Source organism: Pseudoliparis swirei, chromosome 18 (genome assembly GCF_029220125.1).
Source record: "Pseudoliparis swirei isolate HS2019 ecotype Mariana Trench chromosome 18, NWPU_hadal_v1, whole genome shotgun sequence".
NCBI classification, from domain to species: domain Eukaryota; kingdom Metazoa; phylum Chordata; class Actinopteri; order Perciformes; family Liparidae; genus Pseudoliparis; species Pseudoliparis swirei.
In genome coordinates this window covers 17,141,025-17,163,493 of record NC_079405.1, presented here as the reverse complement: position 1 = coordinate 17,163,493, position 22,469 = coordinate 17,141,025, and the positions used below count along the sequence as shown (strand labels likewise).

The 22,469-nt window shown below is 42.3% G+C and overlaps 2 protein-coding genes and 1 long non-coding RNA gene across 5 annotated transcripts in view; 1 reads left to right on the top strand and 2 right to left on the bottom strand.

The window, feature by feature from the left end:
* Positions 1 to 797: 797 nt before the first annotated feature.
* ttll3 (tubulin tyrosine ligase-like family, member 3) lies at positions 798 to 5,958 on the bottom strand. Its single transcript, XM_056436775.1, has 11 exons — positions 5,854 to 5,958; positions 5,618 to 5,768; positions 5,102 to 5,157; positions 4,819 to 4,947; positions 4,601 to 4,715; positions 4,363 to 4,443; positions 4,111 to 4,285; positions 3,216 to 3,364; positions 2,689 to 2,932; positions 2,074 to 2,509; positions 798 to 1,960 (listed from the first exon to the last, which is right to left on the bottom strand). Exons 1-11 carry the CDS (start codon positions 5,956 to 5,958, stop codon positions 1,172 to 1,174), a joined length of 2,430 nt encoding a protein of 809 aa, XP_056292750.1. The 3' UTR covers positions 798 to 1,171.
* Positions 5,959 to 8,382: 2,424 nt separating this feature from the next.
* LOC130208368 (uncharacterized) lies at positions 8,383 to 9,008 on the bottom strand. The gene is made up of 2 exons (XR_008834404.1): positions 8,791 to 9,008; positions 8,383 to 8,689 (listed from the first exon to the last, which is right to left on the bottom strand). It is a non-coding gene; the product is annotated as an uncharacterized LOC130208368 (long non-coding RNA).
* Positions 8,652 to 22,469, top strand: part of slc4a8 (solute carrier family 4 member 8) — a 31,067-nt gene continuing 17,249 nt past the window's right edge. For all 3 annotated transcript variants that reach the window (XM_056437447.1, XM_056437445.1, XM_056437444.1), the window contains exons 1-2: positions 8,652 to 8,876; positions 20,853 to 20,934. In XM_056437447.1, coding sequence (XP_056293422.1) covers positions 8,832 to 8,876; positions 20,853 to 20,934 — 127 coding nt within the window. In that variant the 5' untranslated portion in view covers positions 8,652 to 8,831. The remainder of the gene's footprint in view (positions 8,877 to 20,852; positions 20,935 to 22,469) is intronic.

Genomic DNA, 22,469 nt, shown 5'->3' with positions numbered 1-22,469 from the left:
AACTGTTTCAGTTTAGCGCCTGAGGCAATCAGGATCCATCTGCTGGTTGTCAACAGGGAGACATTGTCTTTTTTATTTTTATTGGCTCTATGATTTTATATGAAATATTATTATGCGCTCCCCGCACTATAAATGCTCATATTTCAACAAATTCTACTTAATTAACACATGTGAAGACTTGTGCGATCACATTTTTTAGGTATGTGCACTTACAATCAACAAGGCATATCTCATGCTGCAGATTTCTACACAGGCCAAACGTATCCAATGTCGATGTTCAACACCACACACTCTTCAACCTCGTATTATTATTATTATTGTATGTTCGATCCCACAAATTGAAGTAAAAGCACAGCTTACAATTTGCCCGTTTGAGTAATTTCTTTTAAGTCATGTATCTCAGTAAAAACACTCATATTTATTTTGTTATTTCAAAAGAATGTTGACTATAAATTACTTGTTTTTTTCAAATAAGTGGGAGGTTAATATGTATTGATATCTAAGTTATTCAGAAAATATATGTCAAATACCAAGTACACCAGGTGTTGCTGAAGATATGTCAACACCTGGATAAGAACTGAAAGGGCTTTCCCTTCAAGTCCCTCCCCCAGGTAGCATAAACATGCAGTCAGATCATTGAGCCTTTGTTTCCACCTGCTGGACATTTAAAATGCATTTATATTCACATACATCTGTTTATTGTAATGCAGAGGATGGAACCAGTGTTTATTTTGATATCGCATTTTCTAACCCAGTCACCTTGAAATATCTGACATAATGAAGACACTTGAATATAATAACTCTTTTTGTTTTTTGCTTTAATACAAATAAACTTCAACATTGTATTGATTGGTTACATTCATATCATAATCCTAAAACATATATGTAGATTCCAGTCCGCCAAACTACAACAACAAAATTCAAATTTCCTTCTGAAATATATGGTATGTGTGATATTTAAATCCTTATTTGTGAGTGTAAAATTACTCATATTTTACCATGACGTTGTAAATGTAAAGCCTCTACGTGGATGATTTGAGAATGTGTCACTACTGCCACTCACCATGATTGTCTCAAGTTTCTACAAATACAATCTGATGCCATCAGAATCATTTCAATGATACGGACAATCACAATATGTTGTGACTGTAATGTGTTGTTGTAATGACACTCAATAGCGTTGATTTGTATGTTCCGATGTGCACTCTTTTTTTAACTTGGCCATGCTTTGCCTTCGAGAGCAGAGGAATAACTGATGCATGTGGACACTGGGGTGAGAGGACACATTTGGATAACGACAGGCAGAGGTTGCAGCCACAATGTTTGGTTGCAAGCTAAAGACCTCCAGGGTAGGAAGGGGACCCCGGAGTGAAGGAAAGCCGCGGTTAGGAGTTCTGTGTTGGAGCTCAAAGGCTGTCTGGGGAAGGAAGGATCTGGAGATGCTTGATCCATGACCTGTGTTGGTCTGAGCTTTGCAATGTGACACGCTCTGAGGAGGGCTAAGGGGAAAGAAAAGGCTCTGTGGGACCAGAGTTGCCCCGTTGGCACCTAAACTCAAACCCAAACGTTGCGCTTTCCTCTGAGGTTCAGTGTGTACCACCAATGGCTGTTCACATGTCCGACTGCGACAGGGCCTGCGAACATGGGAGGTGTTCTGGACATGTGTTATCCCCTCGGGTTCCCTCTTAGAAGATGTTGATGTCAGCTGCCTCTTTTTGTCTCCAGCAGCTCGGTTCTCCTTGCCTGAGTGACGAATAGCGGAGACTGCGTAGGACCTCTGACCTGATGGTTTATGTGTCGTTTCAACCTTTTCTGACAGCGACTGGTCCAGAGGGAACTGGGCAGCGAGCGTTGGGTTAGAAGTAACAGTTTGTCTATAAAGTAGAGGTTTGGATCGCCTTACGGGAGCTCCCTCCACCAGCAGATTCACTCCCATATACTGAGGAACTTCAACTGCAGCCTGGGAGGGGGATGAAGTAAGACACAAATAAATGATTTTAGTGTAATCTCTTATACTTCCCCATGAAATGAACACCTATTGCCTCTAAGCATGATGTGTAAATACATTCCAACCTGTTTGAAGATGAGCTGGAAGCCTCCTGTGTAAGCATTGGGATCAGTCCGTCTGTCCAGGACAACCCTCAGTGTGTCCAGCTGCACAGCAGGGCAGAGGCGAGCGGTCACAGAGGTGGTGCAGGCCATAGTCGGACTAGCGTTGATCTCCAGAAGCCAAGGTCTCAGATCTTTGCCCAACATAAAGTCGGCTCCATACAGCTCAAAGCTCGCCTTGCGGGGCTCGACCAGGTCTTGGGCTGTCTGCAGGGCACGGACCACTGCTTGCTGCATGCCCTTGACCACCACTGACTCCCACTGCTCCCCACGGCCCTGCCGCTGCAGATGAGCCCTAAACTGAGAGCAGGACCACATATTGTCCTCAGGCACTCCTGGATGGCGCTCACAGGATGGCTGAAAGTGCTTCTGGATGGAGTTGTTGCACAGGTGGACTGAGCTGAGGAAAATAACGAAGGAGGTTAGGCCATGAAGGAAAATGTAAAAATGTGCTTTGAATGAAATGAGTACATTTAGTCTACTTGACGTGTTGTATCAATCCCTCAAACAATCACTTTAGATGCAAGATACAGGAAGGTCAAGTGCAAGTAAATATAAAAAATTTCTCTTTTGTCTGACCTGTCCAGAGTTTTTGTCGAGTATGGCTGAGTGGAGAATCGCACGTAGCACTCTCTGTAGAACCAGACAGTCAGAGGGTTCCAGTCGGTGACGAGGAACCACTGACGGAGGTCGAACTTGGTGCCGTGGACCAACAGAGGACGTTCGAGGTATTTCTGAACCACCCACTTGCTCTCTTTACTCAGGGCTCTGTCACTGTCCACAAGTGACAAAATCTCCTCCAGGCGATTTTTACACATAATACCTGGGTGGTTAAGGACAAAGGACAAAGGACCCACAACTGGCTTAAACAAATCCAAACTGCATTAAACTAAGAACACATGAACAAATAAGCTAACTTTCCTTTGAAGCTATACTAGAAATCGTAGGCATCATCATTTTATTTAGTCCCTATTAAATGTAGATAATATTTACAATATATTTTTTTTAATTTTCAATATTGTTTTAGTATTATGTGCAGAGAAAATTAAAGATTGATATATAAGATGATCATGTAACTATCATTATTATTATTTTCACAACCTCACCCCGTCCTCTTGACATGGCACCTGGTTTGATGATCCAGATGTTATTTAGTCCATCGGTATCCAGCTGAGGGCAAGCCTCCTGCAGTCTGATCAAAGTGGCCTGGCAGCGCTCCACAAATGCACCGCTACCCCTGATCAAGGCACCTTCACTACACCCAAACATCAGACTCAGTCAGTTGATTAATGTACAAATTCACTCAATCTTACAAGAATGCTTGACTATGTAATTATGGGAAATGCAGTACATATACATACTCTATATTCCTAGAAGAAAATTAAAACGTTGACAATAAAAATACCAACCAATGAATATTAAAACCACTTAATATCTGAGAGTGGTGTTCATGGACATACTAGTCCAGTGCAACACACAAGGGAGCTGGAGGAGCGACTCACTCATGTTGTAAAAAAAATGGCGGACCGTGAAGCAAAAAATCCACCCAGCAGCTTTATAATAACTTTTAAAAAAAATTTAAAGACAGTAATGCTCTGACAATGTAGCTCAATGACGTCGGTTTGGCTATGTGTGTATCCTGTACACTAATCGTCAAAATAATGCACAATACATATTAGCATGTTATTCTATAGTCTTTGTATGCACGGATGAAACCTAACTGAGTTTATATTTAACCCCAATCTGTGTCTTAACATGAACTGTAAGATGTGTTTTTATATAAAAGACATATCCATATGAATGTATGATAATATCGAATCAGTTCTGAAACTCACCTAATAACTTCGTCAATATTCATTTAGAGTGACTTTTACCTTTTTAATGACCTTTATTCATTTGATAAGTTGACTTGAGCTGTCAGTACTGCAGATACATCTTATGTAACGTAACCTAAGAAGGATAATTCCAGCGAACTCAGGAAGCTCCCAGAAACATACTCACTGCACAACCACGTAGTAGTCCTGCAGAAACTCTGCCCACTGCTGTGCCTCCACTGAGGGGGGGGTCTCTCCATCAATGTCGCCGTGCTCTAAAACGTTAAGAAACTCTTGACACACGTGCAAAGCCATGCCGATCATTCCTGGACCAACAAATCGATGCTCCACATTGTCCAACTCTGTAGAGAAAAACATGATCAGTGATATAGAATCATGGCATGCAAGTCACATCTGCTGTGGGTCATTTGATCCTCACCCTCTGCTCCATCTCTGCTCCATCTACTTGTCTCAACCACATGCTGCAGCAGGCTGGTACAGGCCGTCTTCCTGAAATCCTCTGCATGTCTCAAAAAAGAGGGAAAGGGCGTGGCGTTTTGTTGATTACGTATCACGAATAAAACAAAGATAGCGGTTGTGACAAGTCTACTCGTTACTTTGTGCATTATCTATCCATCTTTTCTCTTTGGATATGTGTGTAGAGCCATACAACAGACCTATGAATGCATGCTTTTCATCCTCTGCTCCAAGCCTGTAGCATCTTGGAAAGAAGGTGTCAGGATCTGCTGTATCGAACCACTGAAGGTTACGCAAGTTGACACAGAGCCCCACCTGGAAAAGAAACAACATGTATACATACTGTAGGAGACCTACGGACAAAGTTTAAGCTTGTATTTTTGCCAGTCAATCATTAGAAACTCTTAAGGGTTGAGACCTTAGTAGTAAACGTCCCAGAATTTGCATAGTGGTTGGTTATTTGGTCATTCCGCAAGGAGTGACAGTCTATGTAATCCCGACGTGTTGTCCAGTGGAAATACGTTGTTTCATTTCGAACCAGGCGAGACTAGAAAAGGTGGAATAAATAAGGATGAATACACAGTGTTATGAAAAAAGACAAATGGAAATGAAGTAATGTGAGAAATACATTAATTGCACATTTGATTGCTTCACTGGGCAAAGTGTCAGTGTGAAGTTGGTTCACAGGATCGTTATCTTACCATGCGGTCATACATGTCATCAAGGTTCTCCTCTTTCTCGCCTTCATCCGCTCCCTCTGGAAGGAGATGAGGAAAGAGTGTGCGTGTGTGTGTGTGCATGCAGGCTTATATATGTAGAGGGGGTGTTGAGAGGGTAGGGGTCTTTGTTATAGGTTGTGTCTGTAATGTGGCACACAATGTATCATTTATCAGGTGTAAGCCTATCCATGTTTCCATAACTAGGGCTCCAATTACATATATACTGTATGTGCTGGCCCCTCCTGAACTTTTAGCTCTGAGTAAATGGAGTGTATTCTTGATCTTTTGCAAAAAAGTTATGAATGAACAGACAAAATATGATTAATTGACACTTTGTTAGTAGTGCAATGTCTCATAATACACATCCAGTCTGGTCCCAGTATTCTATTCACTTCATTCATTTTTGGTTTGAGTAGATATTTGATTGGACAAGGCATATTGTTTATTCATTTATGTCTAATATGGTAACTGTTAGGAATGTGTCCTTAGTTGTCTCACCTGTAACATCAGCACCATCATCCTCTTCGTTGCCATGGTAATGAGTTGCTCTCTGGGCAGGATGGGGCACATGACGTTCCACCCACCCTCTGGCCCACAAGGCAGCACGGATCACAGGGTAGGGTCCCTGCACTGAAAACACTTTCCTCAGCTGGGAATGAGAGGCAGGGAGACAGAAACGGTCACATGAAAACACAGAGCTCTTACGAATACATCTAACTTATAGATATATTCACCTTCACTGCTTTCGCCACTAGCATTTTAGCCGTTTTTAGCCTGTCTGACTTGATCACTGGCAGGTTTGGCACACGCCGACGTAACCTCCCCTCCACTGGAGCCATCGTGGACTGTAACACTGAGACAAACTGCTCGGTCAAATTACAGTATAAAGTAACTGTACTATGTATTTGATTAAGCAGATCTCTATTCACCTGGCATTTGTTGCATGTTATTGTTATATCGTTCTCTCTTCAGCTGAACAGCGTACAGTGTTCAGTTCAGATAGATAGATAGATTGATAGATAGAGAGCTATATAGATAGATAGCGATATAGATAGATAGATAGATAGATAGATATATCTACTGATCCATTATTCCTATTTCCATAACCTCTTCACTGTCAGACGTGGTGTCCTCTGCTGTTGAGGAATAAACAGAGACAGCATTACACAAACTGTTCCCTCTGCAGCTACTGAAGAAGGACAGAGCTGGACTGAGCTGACTGAAGCAGGCATCGCTTTTCATTGACATACCCATTCGAAAAAAGGCGCACGAGCACACGGACAGACACGCATGCACAACATTTTTTTAAAGCATATATAGGCTAGGAAACACATCAACAGTTTTGGCTTAAGCTACATCTATGTTGAACGACCTTTGCCCAGCTCTTTGTATGACATCTATGACAGATGTCAGACATACAGAGTATGCCTAGGCCTCAGACAAAAGCAGCCGAGATTGTACTCATTATGATACAAACCTAATGTTGTCACCTCTGCAGTGACCCAACCACAAAGCCAGACACAGCCCTGCTTCCTTCACGCTCCCACAGAGCGTTCCCATAACACCCGTGCATGCTCCCACATAATGTTTATAGTTGCCACAACAACTGTATCCAGGAGAAACAGGACACCGTGCAGGGCGATGCCAAATCTATCACATGTATCCATGCGTTGAAGAAAGTGGATCACTGGATCTGACGCTGCGGTGCAGTGTAGCTTACACGTGCAGCGACATGAGGCGTTCATGTTCATGTGTCATGTTTGCTTCCTTATGAATATCAGCTCCAATCAGCAGAGGTTTTTTTTTAAAGGAACTACCTGCCCTGCATCTGAAATAATACGCGGGTATTGCCGTCATGTAAAACACGTGCACACACTCAAAGAAATGACTCATTGGATGAACTCAATTAAATTGTTGGCAGGTTTTCCATCCAATAATTATATGCAACTCCAACTCAAATTTAGCACATCAGTGCAATACAATGTAATTAAGTTAGTCCAACTCATTTGTATCAAATACATCTAAAATAAAATAACGATATTCATTAAATTAAATTAATTTGTGTTTGTCCAACTCAAAATATAAACTAACTAACTAAGAAAATATGCAAACTCCACACAGAAGGAAAGCCCCGACTGGGAATTGAACCCAGAGACCTTTGGCTTTGAGGCGACGGTGCTAGCCACTACACCACCGTACAGCCCTGAAAGTCTCTTCACCTTGTAAACAACTGATTTTCAGAAGGCGCATGCGCAAAGGGTAGTCCTCAATGAAACACATTTATTTTGAGTTGATATGCACACCATCTAACCTAAATAAATCTAATAAATGAAAGAATTCATACATTTTGTGTTCCACCCATTAAATATAAATATCTATTTTTGTAATTGATTTATTTAAATGTATCAAACAATATTTAAATGTGTCACCTCGAAGAAGGGCTTGAATCGTTTTTGTGAGTGTAACCTAAATAAATCTAATAAATGAAAGTATTCATACATTTTGTGTTACACCCATTCAATATAAATATCTTCGTTTTGTAATTGATTTATTTAAATGTATCAAACAATATTTAAATGTGTCACCTCTAAGAAGAGCTTGAATCATTTTTTTGAGTGCATGAGCTTCATGCCATGAAGCCCACTTGGATTATTATAACCATATTTGTTGCTTAACTCTTTACCACAAGATGGCATCCAAGGGTTTCTGTTTATTACTAGTGTTACAATATTAATAATAACGCTGTTCTCTTTTTTTATTTGATGTGCTCACAGCTGACTTTGCATTACTGTAGGCCTACTGAAGAATATTTCGTCATTCCATTTATATTATTCTATATAATTGTTATGTAATATTATAAACTCTAAATTTCCCGTAGGCGTGAATGGGAGCGTGAATAATTGTCTCTGTGCCCTGTGAGAAACTGGCAACCCGTCCAGGGTGAACTCTGCCTCACCCAATGACAGCTGGGACCGGCTCCAGCTAATACGCGGTTCGGATAAAGAAATGGGATTTAATATTGTCATAAACTTCAATTTTTTTTATATCCTTATTTAATATAACGTTGAAGTATATTTTGCCACTAAAGTTCCTCTACTTCTGTCATGGAGAGTATTGAATTGTGGTATTCTTACCTCCACATGTAAAGAATCTAAGCATTTGTTCCGCCACTTTTTCTGTCGACCAAAGAAAATAAATAGGAGCTAAGTAGTGAAAATAAAAATAGACGCAGATGTCTTCAAAGTAAATACGCCACAACAATACTGTGTCATATCCAGTACATTTTAGGGGTTGCAATATGAGAAGCTGCTAATCTGGACATAGAGTAACGTATAAGCTTAGACTAGTCTTGGTTGTGTTGGGTAGCAGCAGTGCGTTGCAGCCCGTTGTGTGCCGCTGCGCGCTGATTGGCTGATGCTGTAGCGATGCTCATTGCATCCTGCTCCCACAGCCAGGACAGGAGGGAGGGGAGGTGGAAGCGCTGACGGGAAATCATCATAACACGGCCAGGGAAACATTACGCTTTTCACCAAATCCTTCATCAAGACGCGATGTTTAAACTCATCATGTCTGCGGAAACAGAAGCAGCTGCTGTTACCAACTCGTGACCGCTTCTACAAACGGTCCTAAGACCGCGCCGAGTGGCTCATCGCTGCCTTAGCAAGTCTCACCTGTATACTCCGTGAACACTGTGCAGGTTAACCCAAAAGCCATGAGTACACCAGCCAACGACCCTGAGAGCATCCTGAGCTACCAGGTAAAGTGCCCTTTAAATGTCTTCTGCATGGAGCGGTGCTTAATTGGCACGGACCCTCCTGTACGCGAGCTCCAACAACTGTAGTCCTCAGTTTGAAATTCTCCAATATAAATTAATAATGTATCATACATCAGGAACTACTTAATGGCTGACATGATCCCATCCGTTTTGTTGCCACTCTTGTATTTCCCTGTGCATGTGCTAGAATGCGGCAGGGTGCTGCAATGGTCATCTTCTTGCGCATGTTTGGTAGAAGCGGACTCGCGTTCTCCCTAGATACTAAGTTGTATCAGGTTTCTTATCCTGCAGAAGGACGCTGTGTGCGGAGGATGTTGTTGATACTGATACTGTGGCATGCTAACACGTGCAGTAATTCCGGTGAGCGTATAAAATCGCGATGAACTGAGTTATTTTGTACTGTTCCTGAAGTACACATAAATGCGTTCCAGACACGACGATTGCAGCAAATTAGTGAATATAGATACCGATGCATTTAAAACGCCTTACAATGTCAACTGCCCGTCCTGAAGTCGCTTGTTTGAGAGGAATAAGAGGAACGGGACAGTTTGCTGGGTTTTCAGATGCTATTTGCTTAAACGGCGTGCTATTTTCCCAGTTACCCTCAAATGACCTTGACGCCATCCTTACACCGTGTGCCACACCGTGCTGATCAGCTTCTACTTTACGTGCGTAATTAGCCCATCCTGACTGCAGGGGGAGGAAACCCTGCGGTCAAGTGAGGTTTGAAGGTAAACATGGCTTCATCCTGAATGTCTTGTTGATGTGTGATCCCTTATTACATCCCAGGTCAGCTGATGAGTTGGAGGGAAAAGAGAAAGCAGTAGACAAATGGAGCAGTGAGCACACCTCACAGTTCAAGCCGACATAGATGCATGCAGTATCCCAGTGGCATGCCATCATGGTGATTTATAATACCATCCGGTCTAAGGGCAGGAGACAGGTGGTAGAGGACCAGAGGTGAGCTGGGAAGTATCTTATTAGACATCTGTCAGACAGGGAGGGTAAATTGCCCCTCACTCTTCAAATATTAGGGTTTTGCCAATGAACTGTCACAAGAGGAATCTTGTAAGTGTGTGACCGTCTGGTCTGTCAGCATGGACTGGGATCTTTGCCATTCTCCCCACCTGAAGCCAGTTGTAATGTTTGCAATGTGCTGCTGAGGTGTCCCAAGTCGTGGGACAGGTAATCCCATCATTTGCTTGAGTGAAAACAGCAATATAATGATGTATATAAATATAGTATCAATTTATGTGTTAAAAAATCCACTTCGGGTGCCAAAGCAGAAGAGCACATGAGTGCTTAGAGTGTTACATCCTGTATGTGTTGATTTGTAAGCAGCACTTAATGTAGCTGAGAATACAGGTGGCCCATAGCTTCTGTAAGTAAAGGACACCATGGTTGTTTCTTCTGATGATTCTATTTTTGCTTTATAACATGCCAGTCTTTACTGACTAATAGAAATAGCCATCACAAACTCCTAAAGCGGAAGGGGATCTCTTCACATTCCTTGTTTGGCCTGACCAACTATCCAAAGTATAGTGTTGCTTATTAAGACATGTACTTCTAAAGAAGCAAAAATATAATATAATATTTTGTAAACAAATCTATTTTGAGCTCAACATTTTTTGACAGTTTTTCCTTTATCCACATATGTGTTTATTATTGTGCACTTATGTGGTTATAACCTAACTTTGCATGACAAATTCATCTTATGCTGCTTGATATTTGTTTTTGTGTGCACAGAATGTACCATCACACGCTGTAATGTGACTCCATACAGTACTTGTGCTTTGCTTTTAGGTCATTAAGTAAATACCGTAATTAGATTTCACTTTAACTTTCATTTGAATCAGCTTGGTGTCCGTTTTGGAGGCTCATAGTCACCTATATGATGAATTATTATGTATTCTAATGAGCAACACTGTAGTTTGCACAAAGAGTCCATCTAATGAAACAGTCTGAGAAAGTTACAATTTAATCTTGTAAAGTACTCTGTACTCTGTTATAGTAATGCAACATCTGCCAAAGCTTGTGGTGAAAGATCCACAGAGGTTTTAATCTCACCACCAGAACTAACGAATGTATCTAAACAGTAGGTCCAGTCTCAATTTGATAACATATTTTGTAGAGCGTAACTCTCTTAACTCTGTTTTAATTATACTGTACTGTTGGTTCGCCCATTAAACCATCTATGGCTTCAGTAATCTGTCTGTAGAGAAAACAATGAGAGCACGAGGGCTGTGGAGAGGCAGAATTGTATGTGTGGCATTGAAGAAGGTGCGTATGACTCATGCTACCCGTGGGCTGAAGCAGTCAAAACAACCGCCCCTTTCATCCTACCTCTTGCAGCTCTCTCCTCTCCCGTGTCACTTTTTCACCAGTACCTCTTCCTTTCATCCATTCATGTTAACCCCTCTGGGTGAAGCACCGTCTGTTGTGTACAGCAGATTAGCGATGGTGCAATGAAGGGGCAGCGGAAGCTGGCTGCTTTGGCGCCAACAATGCCTCTCAGGAACCAAGCCTCGTCTGGTCTGGAAGTGACAGGCCCAGTTGTCTGAGTCAGGATCTGTGTCCCTGCTGTCACTGCAGGGTGCTTCTGGGAAGGAGCAAGGGATCAGCCCCCTAAGATTGGGGTGGGGGGGAGGTGGAACAAAGGTTCAACAAGTGCTTCGTTAGATCATTGTACTCAGTTAAGTCATTATTGACAGACATCGCACATGACTGCATGATGCACTTTTATTTATCTAAAGTATCATTCGCTGTGACTGCTCCTGTAGTTATCACATTGGATGAACTACGACTCTTAGTCACAACTCGATGCCGTCTGTCGTGTGTGTTGTCTGCGTTTCAAGCGGCCCGCTGAAGCTCCTCTCACAGTCCTGATAGAGTGGTCATTGATTGTCCCTCTCAGTCCGGAGACTGGGACGCAATTCATTGCTGCTCTATTTGTTCAGCGCCATAACCAGTTCAATGGGTCTCACTGTAATGCACTTTGACATTACCTTCTGAAGTTGTTGCCAAACACAACCCAACTTGATTTATCTCTGAGGAATTTTGAACTGCAATAATTGAAGAAGAGCTTTAACTGCTCACTGACAACACAGCCTGGATGGGTTTTCTTGGCAGCAAAGTCTCCCAGTAAAACTATGATTAATACACAACCAACATGTGTTTGGGTCACAAAACAGTAATCTGAGAATGTACGAGGCTGTTTCTCCCTTACATGCTATAGGTGATTCTTACAGTTTACATGTCAAACCAATGAATACACCTGTGTGTCCACAGACACTTCAATCAATCAAGACGAAGTATCAAAGTTGACCTTGATTCTCCACCGCAGCTCAAAAAGCAAACACTGTCTGTGGAAACACAAATTTCACATTAAACATTTTAACCCTATCTTTAATAACATCTCTGACCTGACCTGAACAATCTGAAGGGGACTGAATACTTTTGCCATGTAATGTGCCACCAGAATTTAAATGAAGCAAAATATCAAAGAGCTAGAATACATACTGTGTTTCTTTTTTTTCCTTTTGTAAATTCTCATGACAGTATCCTCAAGACATTTCATTTGGCACAAGAATGTGCTTCATGTCTTATAAACCAACCGGGAGGCGGGTCCAGTGCGTTTCCCATGGGCGGTTATCACTGTTATGGTTGTAGAGGATGGAAACTCAAGGACAGGCAGCCATTTTGGGACTAGTGGATGGTGCAGTGGCAGTAATCTGTGTGGAAAATTATTTTGGAGTCATAAACCCTCCCAAGCACTGTGACTGATAGAAAGCTTGAGGACAAAATTGGAGAAAAAAGGGACGGTTGCCAGGTGATAGAAAAAGGCAGAAAATCTCAATTGATGTGCCCCGTCTGTGGATAATCATGCACACGTGCATGCTTTGACTTTGAGGGTCACCGATGTGCTCACCCACAGAGAGAAAACAAACTAAACTTTGAGTGCCATGTGAGGTTTAAATTAGCTGAAGCACATAATGTGACACAAGGGGAGGTGAGCTATGAACGACAGGGAACCATTAACCTGGAGAAACACACATACCTGCATGCATTTGCCATTGAAAAGAAGGTGGACTTTGACTACAAGCATCAACATCATATCCACGTCATTGATATACTCTGGTGTAATCCAATGTCGGCCATAAAAGATGACCTAAAAGAAGATTTTATTTTTCTATAAATAAATCCACCCAATTAATGTGTATTTGAATGAGGAGTTGATTTTCTGCGTGTGTCTGTGTCAGTGTGTGTGCACCACATGGATCCAAACTAATTGATCATCTAATTAACTGCAATGCTTTCTGAGACATAGAGTTTTTAGAGTCTCTCTCTCTCACCATCTCTTGTGTTGTGTGTCTGTATGTTTGGTAAAGCTCCCGTTCCAATGGACCCAACTGCCTCCAGCATGAGCTCAAACCCACACACTGATTCACCAGCCACAGCTGCACTGACTGATAACACTGTGTGTGTGTGTGTGTGTGCGTGCGTGCGTGTGTGTGAGAATCTGGATTACATGAGAGAGCAGAGAGTGATTCACCCAGCAGAGGTTTGCATGCACCAGATTGTTATAGACCAATAATCAATAATCATCACCTAAATCTGCAGCTCCCCTTGACTGATTGGAGCTTCATAGCATGTTTCAGCTTTTTGTTTAGCAACCATACTGGTATGGTTCCCGCTCTCAGTGTCATTTATCTTTTTTTTTTAAACACACCATACATTACCTGCTCTGCACCAAATGACAGACGAGACATGGAAAGTGACTATAATAATAATAATATAATAATTAGGGGAAATTAGGGAATAATTGTCGAAATTCCTCTCTGCATTTGACCCATCCTTAGTTATTGGGAGAAGTGGGCTGCAGTGTAGCGCCCGGAGAGCAACTGGAGGTTCAGTGTCTTGCAACTATGCAAGACTTTGGCGAATAGTGGAGCATTTACCAGCTAAAGAGACGGATGTTTTTCTCCGGTGATTGTGGAGACCAAAAACAGGTAAAAGAGAGAAACCGTTCGCTAACATGCTTATTTCTATATCACCGTAAAAAGTGAAAATATGTGATATTGTTTAAACTCTGCTGCACCAAGGCAGGTTTAACATGGATATAAAATACATTTACCTGCTTCTGTACAATTATTTTTCTACCTCTGGCACCTTTCTTTCACTGGTTTTCATCTCCCTATAAGAGGAACGTCTTTATTAATGACTCGTACATTGTGGTGTTATACTTTACCACAGTTTTTTTTATTTGTCATTGTCATTTTTAGGCGAAAGAAAGGAGAAACGTTCGGGTGTCAACCAACACGACACAAAAGTACCTAAACCAGGCAGAGAGAATGGTGATCGGTCTTATTGACAAAGACGAGTGCAGTGCTTGTTGCTCGCAGCTTCCTCAAGAACCGCTCATACAAACAACTTGACACTCGACGCTGTGCTTTCTGCCATGACATCGTTGCATCACACACTCAAGTCGCAGCTAATAGTCAGAACTAGAATGGGCACTCGGTAGAGCGCATACTTTCGCATATCACAAGATTGGGCATTGAATTATGAACATTTTGGCATTAGTTGCATGCCAATTGGATAAAAATTGGCCGTGCTATGGTAAAAAGAAGATGTTGACCTTTTCATGACCTTGACCCGATTGATCCCAAAATCTAATCAAATGGTCCCCGGATAATAACCAATCAACCCACCGAATTTCATGTGATTCGGTTTAATACTTTTTGTGTTATGCGAATAACACGCATACAAATAAATTAATACACGCCGATCAAAACATAACCTTCCGCATTTTCAATGCGACGGTAAACAACAGTAAAACACACTCTGGTTCTCAGGGAGGAACACCACCAGGGGCGGACTTTACAATTCGGCCACATCGGCAACCTGGGCCCCCAACTAATAGTCTTTAATAGCTGTACATTTATTATGAGGTCTAGGAATGAAAAATATAGAATTATGTTACTATTCTAACTAAAATAATAATAATGTAAAAACTTACAAATCAACAACAAGGTACTTAGAAAATATGCAATTGTATACCTACCTACTTTATACTTTGGAGGAGGAGGAATTAAATAGAGCGTGGGCCCCATTGCCTGGGTCCCCGGCTTCAATTCCATTTGGTGATCCCGTGTCATCCCCTCTCCTGCTGCTGCAAAGAGCGCTGTTTGCATGTTTATTCAAAGGTTATTAATATTAAACGCGTCACATGTCCAAATTGGCACTCCCTTGGCTCCTCAGCAGTACACCCGCCGAGTGTAAAGAAGGCCGATATTTTTGAGATATGCAAAGAGCACGCAGATGAACAAATAAACAGAGATGCCTTGTGTTACCACCAGGCTCACGGCTGGTAACAAAAAGGGAGGCCACACATAGATCTTTAAAACAAACCATTTATTGAAGCAATACAACTCTAACAGAAGCACATGCTGAGGCTGGTGCAGTATGGTAGAGAGAGAGAGAGCCTCCCCTTGGTGCTTCCTTTTATTCTCTCCCGGTAGCTCCTCCCACCAGGAAGCCCTTCCAGTCCAGGTACCCAGCTGCAGCGGGGGAGGGTCGTCACACCCCACCCCTTAAGATAGTGGTCCTCCCTGCAGGCGATCTCACGCAAGCCTCCGGAACATCCCCACCGCACTACGGTACTTCAGCGATTCTAAGAGAAAAGAAAACCGGAACAGACTGGAAGAGACACTGCAGAGAGTAGCAAACACAAGTTAACTTAAACATTCACAGGCCGGGACATGGCATCAGCCACTGTATTTTCCGTGACTTCTTTTTCCATTGTACACAGCGGCAGTAGTAGCCGAGGTCTTCGCATATTTCACACAGGTGCTGTGAATGCTCCTTGCTCTGGTCCGATAGACCTAAACCGAACTGTTTCTCCAGAGGTCGCTGCTTATGAGGGTAAACGTAGATGTGGCAGCCAATACATTCTTGTCCATTGTTGGCCCAGGAATTCCCGCTCATCCACCGCCTCTTGCATTTAGGGCATTTATATTCGCCAATAAATTATTTCATTTAAAATATGGATTTTTATTTAAAGATATTCATGTAATTTGCATGCAAAATAGGTCTACCCGAACCAAGGACACAAAATTCAACCCCGCAACACTTCAAAAGTGGCCCGATTCCGCAGGAAAACCGCGGACCTGGCAACACTGCTCTATGGGCTGAGGGAACATACGGGTCTCTGATCTGCCGAATAATCCAATCGCGTGCGCACATTTGTGCGCCCCAAGATTCCCGGTTTCATCCGCTAATGTGAAGCCGGTCATTGCCAAAACCACTGAAATGTTGTATCGATGCAATACACACACGTTAGACCAGCGCCTCGAAAAAGGGGAGGGGCTTCAATCCGTGATAATGGCGATATATTATATTTTTTCACATTAACTTAAGTGGTTGTTGACAGGGGCTTACGGTCTCCCACACATATTTAGCGCGTCATCACGGTATATTTACTATTTAAATGATTTGGCATATAATGTTTTTTGACAGGATTTTTTTTTGTTCATGTCCAAATTTTACGAGGGGCGGCGCCCTAGCGCCCCCTATGGACGAACCGCCACTGGTAGCTACCACTGTCAGTAACACTCATGTCATGGCTGAAAAAGCCTCCTGGGCCTTGCCAGTAAGCATACACTGCAGCAAGAGAGTACGCTCAGCATCTGACCAATTTCTAGCATCTGCTAAACGTTCAAACAATATAAAGAAAATGTCAGGGTCCCTTTCATTGAATTTAGGCACGAACCTCAAGCTAACAGAAACATCAAATGACAACGGCTCTCCCTTGTGGGAATCAGTCTGAAGCTTACCTTCACTCATAAACTCCAGCTTGTATCGCTCCAACTCCAACTGTTGCCTCACCTGAGAATGTGCAATTTCAGCATCTTGCCTTGCCCGTTCAAGCTCCATAATATTCCTATGTTCCTCTTGCATAAGTTGCCCTTGCTGCTCAAACGTTAAACCAACACCAGCCACTTTGGAGACTTGAGCTGGCTCACTCACAACAGGAAACACCTTTTTCTCCAACAAGTGACCCTTCAAAGTGAACAACATCTCAGCTTCACTGAACTTTTTAGAAAGCTCAACCCCATAGTGGTCTGCTAATTTCAAGAGCTCCTCTTTTTTGAAAGAATCTAGCACACCCTCATCGGAAGACAGCACAAAGTCTTCAATGGAAGCCATTTTAACAAAACACAACCAAGCTTTTCCACCAAACAAAATGTCCAACAGGTAAATAAGGAACCCAACTCCCCTGACTAACTGCCTATCCAGGGCTAACTTCCTAACTTATCCCTAGTCTTCATGCAGGCTAGTGGCAGGATGAATTAAGCACAAAGCCCAGTAACCCGGTTAACCTTCAGCAAGCTGAAAATCACCTAGACAGTCATGGAAGTGCCCCCGAGCAACTGCTCTAACCACTTGCTGCACAAAAATAACAAACAAACAAAAGAAAGGGTCAATGAGAGACAGCTGGTGCCACTCATTGCTTATGCCTACCAGGAAAAGGGTTCCAAATTACTCACACCTGGACCACTACAGCCAAAACGCTCGACCCAAAAGATCTGTGTGGAAAACTCCCTTTAACAAAATGTTTATCTAATTCAGATGATCCCGGACGAGCCCCCATTTGTTACCACCAGGCTCACGGCTGGTAACAAAAAGGGAGGCCACACATAGATCTTTAAAACAAACCATTTATTGGTCGTCACACTTGCTTTACAGTTAGATGAAGAAGACGTTTCACAGCGCATGGTTTATGTTCACGTCTAGGAGCAGCCCAGGACTCAGTACAAGCATCATTGTAGCTACTGTAAGTGAAAAAGCACCTCTACTAAATCAATGCCTTGCTTAGAGGCACCTTGCTTAGTTACGTAAACATTCAATCTTTTTCTGTCACTATACGACCATCCCTTGCATAATCATATTATAAAACCATGAGTCACATTTAGAGTTTGGCCTGAGCATGCTTTCTTGATTAAGTGGCCTAATTCTTTACGGGGAGATAATTGTCTCTGGATTCAGAAGTGCTCAGTCATGGAAAGCAAGATAAATCCCATGGCACTGGTATGTTGGAGGAAGGAGGCAGAAGGCAGCGCCAGGCCACCCACACCTGTGAATTAAGTGAATGTCTTGGGATCCCGAAGCTGTTGTAAGCTGTTAAAGGACCTTGTGCTGACATTAGAGAGTTTGGTATTCGTTTTTTGCTTGGATTTCTTGCTTTTAATTAGGTAGGACATTTTTGTCTGCATGTTATTACATTTTGTGTGTTAATATGCTGAGCTGTTCTGTTTTAATAGCATGGAGAGCCTAAAATAACAGCTTACAGACTTTAGTGGGGATGTAAATACAGTCAGAAATACACACACACAGACACATAGACGCACAGACCGACACACACACGCATAGCACCATCCCCATTTATCACATTTTCTAGCTGTAGGCGGAAACCAGCATGATTTAATAGTGGGATTTCTTTGTCAATAAACTGTGGGAGCCAAACCCCGGCAGAACTAAGAAAAATCACCGCTTAGTCTTGCTCCATACACACACTTCACGTAATACACACAGTCATACATACACAGGGTATTTTAATGCAAATTTAGTTTTATGTCCTGGAAAAACATTTAATAAAAAGACCAATCAATCTCATTAAGAGGATATATGGTTTAACATTTCTCATACGCCAAGCCATGTTCATTTAACCTGAATAAATGAAGCTGCTCCAACAGACCAAGACATTTTCATTTACACTGGTAATTTATTTTTGTCTCTGTGGCCATTATGTTGCAGCCAGATGTTGCGTTTGCTGCTCTCTGGATAGTGGTCAGACCAATAAAGACTGCATGAGACTGTGGATCGCAGTATTCACTAAGACTAAGTGTCATTATTTACACATCCATCTTTTGATGGACACCTAAACATATATATATACTCTGAGTTTCATTGTTGAACAGTAACAATCGTACGTGGCTTGTCCATCCTGGAGAGGGATCCTCCTCTGTTGCTCTCCTGAAGGTTTCTTCCCTTTTTTCCCCATAAAAGGATTTTTTTCTGTGTTTTTGGGGGGAGTTTTTCCTGATCCGATATGAGGTGCCGGGACAGGGATGTCATATGTGTACAGCTTGTAAAGCTCTCTGGAGGCAAATTTGTAATTTGTGATTCTCGCCAATACAAAATAAACTGAATTTAATTGAATAGCTATTCCTCTTTTCTTTTCAAGGAGGTCAACACTTCACTGTGAATCATCTTTTGAAGAGTGGGTGTCAGTTTTTCCACATGGCAGGTATTTCAATTCAATTCAGTTTATTTGTATAGCCCAATTTCACAAATTACAAATTTGTCTCGGAGTGCTTTACAATCTGTACACATAGACATCCCTGCCCCAAAACCTCACATCGGACCAGGAAAAACTCCCAAATAACCCTTCAGGGGGAAAAAAAGGGAAGAAACCTGCAGGAGAGCAACAGAGGAGGATCCCTCTCCAGGATGGACAGGTGCAATAGATGTAATGTGTACAGAAGGACAGATTTAGAGTTAAAATACATTCAATGAATGTGACAGAGTGTATGAATAGTTCATAGTAGGCATATTCCACGATGGAGACCTCCACGATCCATCAGGCAGATGGCGGTGGGGAGGAGGAGTGGGCGGAGTCTCAACAGTGGGCGGAGTCTCAACAGGACAGTGGTGTAGTCAGGAGCAGGAATTCCACGACCCAGACCTCGATGATCCATCAGGCAGATAGGATCTATGCCGTCTCATAGGGTCCGATGACCCCATGAGACGTGAAGTCACAAGGACTTTCAATCTTCTTTAACAAAGTGGGCCCTTGCCACCCTCAAACAATCTTGGAACACATGCAGAACGTACAGGTCACGTGTGTTCAGAGTGGGCGGACGAATCTATTATGTAGAAAGCTGCATTCATATACCAGTGTGCCTGTGTATGTCTCCATCAACCATTTGAATTTATTTATAGATTTTTGCTATTTATTCTAACAACTGCAGCTTTTACATACTATGCTCACATACTTCATGTCCATGTCGCATCAGGTTTCCAGGTGTGTGTAGATCAACCATCTGTATCTGTATCAAAGGTTAGGCCAGAAAACAAAGGGTTGGTTGAACTTATTTATACTTTGGTGCAGTGGTGCACACTTACCATCGTTAACAGCATGTGGGTGGTTACACAGATTAGAAGTAAAAGCTGTTTACTCTTGCTTGCCCTCGAGGGATGAAGAGCAGCAGCACAGACCTCCAGAGCCACAGTCGAGGTTCCCCCAGCACTCTGCCTTCATTATCACAAGACCAATACATCACCGTACATAACACTTGCCACTGCACTTATCCAAACACCACTGTTTCTGAGAACGCCTCATGGCTGGAGAGTAAAACACAGCAACGTCCTACAGCAGCAACCCCGATGCTGATGTGGCTCTCTCTCTGCTAATTTGATTAGATTAAATTCCTCCTCGATATTAGAGCCAAGTACATTTTCCAACTGACTCATGCTTTGTTTAAGGCATGTGATGTGTGTGTGTGTGTGTGTGTGTGTGTGTGTGCGTGTGTGTGTGTGTGCGTGCGTGCGTGCGTGCGTGCGTGCGTGCGTGCGTGCGTGCGTGCGTGCGTGTGTGTGTGTGTGTGGCCTGCCTGTCCTTCTCTGGTTGTCTGTGCCAGACAGGCTGAGAATAGACTGTCTGGAATCTGATGCGCATTGTTGAAAAGCTAATACTCTGTTACTGTGGGAGTTTGTCTTTAACAAAAGACCTGTGTATGAAATGACCTTTTTACGGACTAATCTTGAACTTCCCCATAAGAACAATATGGCTGCTGGAGACAAAAGCTATATTGTAAAGAAACTTGTAATCAATTTTGAATATTACTAAAAAGAACAGTGACATCACACCTCTGTGTCTTTGTGTGTATCCATCAGAGGCCAGATGAGGAGGGGGTGTTAGACCAGGGAGGGACCAGCTCAGTGCTGAACATCCACTATGAGAAGGAGGAACTGGAAGGTGAGTAACTTGGAAAACACTGTCAAACACTTTACTTAAAGTTCTAAAGTGTATAATATGTGATGGTTTTGATGAGATAAGCTTTTGTTTCTCGCTGTTGCCCTGGGCCAGATATGAGGAGGTGCGGGGCAGCATGTATCATAAGAAAAGATGATCATTTATGAAGAACTACGTCTTTTCACAAAATAGTGTTATTGTTATTAAATGCCATGATTGAATAGAATCTTTTTCCTCTTTTGTTTTCTTACTCACTCCCATGCCATTCAACCTTCACCTTTGAGTGCTTATGTTTGTAATCACACAGTAGGTCACACAAAACAAACTAAAGGATGCAAACTGGAGGAACACATTTTGATTTATTATTATTATCAATGACAATAATCCTATATTAGTAGTAGTCGTAGTCATAGTATTTTTTTCAAACATTTAGTGCTCTTTGTGCCCACTGTGTTACCAACAACCTTCACACCTGCAGTTTGCAATTCAGACGGAGAAAATACATAGCAGTAGTTCCCAGTTTTAAAAAACACGTTTTATTGGCCCTTAACCAGGTGGTATAGGCCCTGCCAGCAACGATAATGTGTTCACCACTTGGCAGAAGACACAATCAACCAACCACTGCCTACAACGTAGCGTGTACTCTCAAGTCGACAGGAGGACGGCTACTTAGCTGCCGCTGGGCTTCATTCCCAGTTGTTTCTTGGGGTGATTTTTGTCATTTCTGTTTGCTAATCTGATTGCTGCACACGAAGAACCATCGCGGTCTTGACGGGGCCGGGCACTTGCGGTTTGTATTAAATTAATCAAACAATAAAACAGTGGTCATTGCAGACACACCTGGGGAGATCCGCTCTCTACTGAGGGCACTTTTCAAGTCTGTAATCTAAATGAATCCATCAAATTCCGTCAAAGGAGTGGAGTAAAGAGTGCAGTACATGTATTCCACTTTGAAATGAAGTGCAGCAGAAGTATAGCATCTTAAACATAAATATTATATATATATATATATATATATATAAAGTACCTATATTTAAAAGTGCTTAAGGACAGTTTTCTCTGCAGTTAATGACCTTACACCACTTCACTGGTGACCTGGCCTCACTCCGCCAACAGCAGATCCCGTAAGAGTACATGGAAATGTTATTTTGTCTCCTTGCTGGGTAGAGATGAATAGAGTTGAACATTAATAATGATTCATCTATCCAAAAGAATCTTGGGGGATGATATGGCATCAGTAGCTGGACACAGGTGTGTGTCTGTGTGTGTCTTAATTGTCTGATTATTTCAATGAACTATTCTCTACTTTTAGAAGTCTTTGATATTTAAATATAATGACATTCTTGTCATGTGCATTCTGTTTCTTGTTGTGTTCAACACTGAACACCCTGACGATAATCACAGATGGCAGCAGTTGGGACGAGTGTGGGACATGAAGCAGAGTGTTGTAATGATTCTCCCTGTGGAGCTTTGGGTCAACACCCCACACTGCGGCCAATGCCTTTCACCTTCAGTCACTTTAACCACCTGAGCTGAGA

Bases quoted from the DNA above. Each gene is read 5' to 3' on its own strand.
- ttll3 (XM_056436775.1), bottom strand. From the start codon at position 5,958: ATGGCTCCAGTGGAGGGGAGGTTACGTCGGCGTGTGCCAAACCTGCCA. The intron at 5,769-5,853 runs GTGAATATATCT...TCTCATTCCCAG, and splicing joins TAGTGGCGAAAGCAGTGAAG to CTGAGGAAAGTGTTTTCAGT. The intron at 3,365-4,110 runs GTGAGTATGTTT...GTTTGGGTGTAG, and splicing joins GACTACTACGTGGTTGTGCA to TGAAGGTGCCTTGATCAGGG.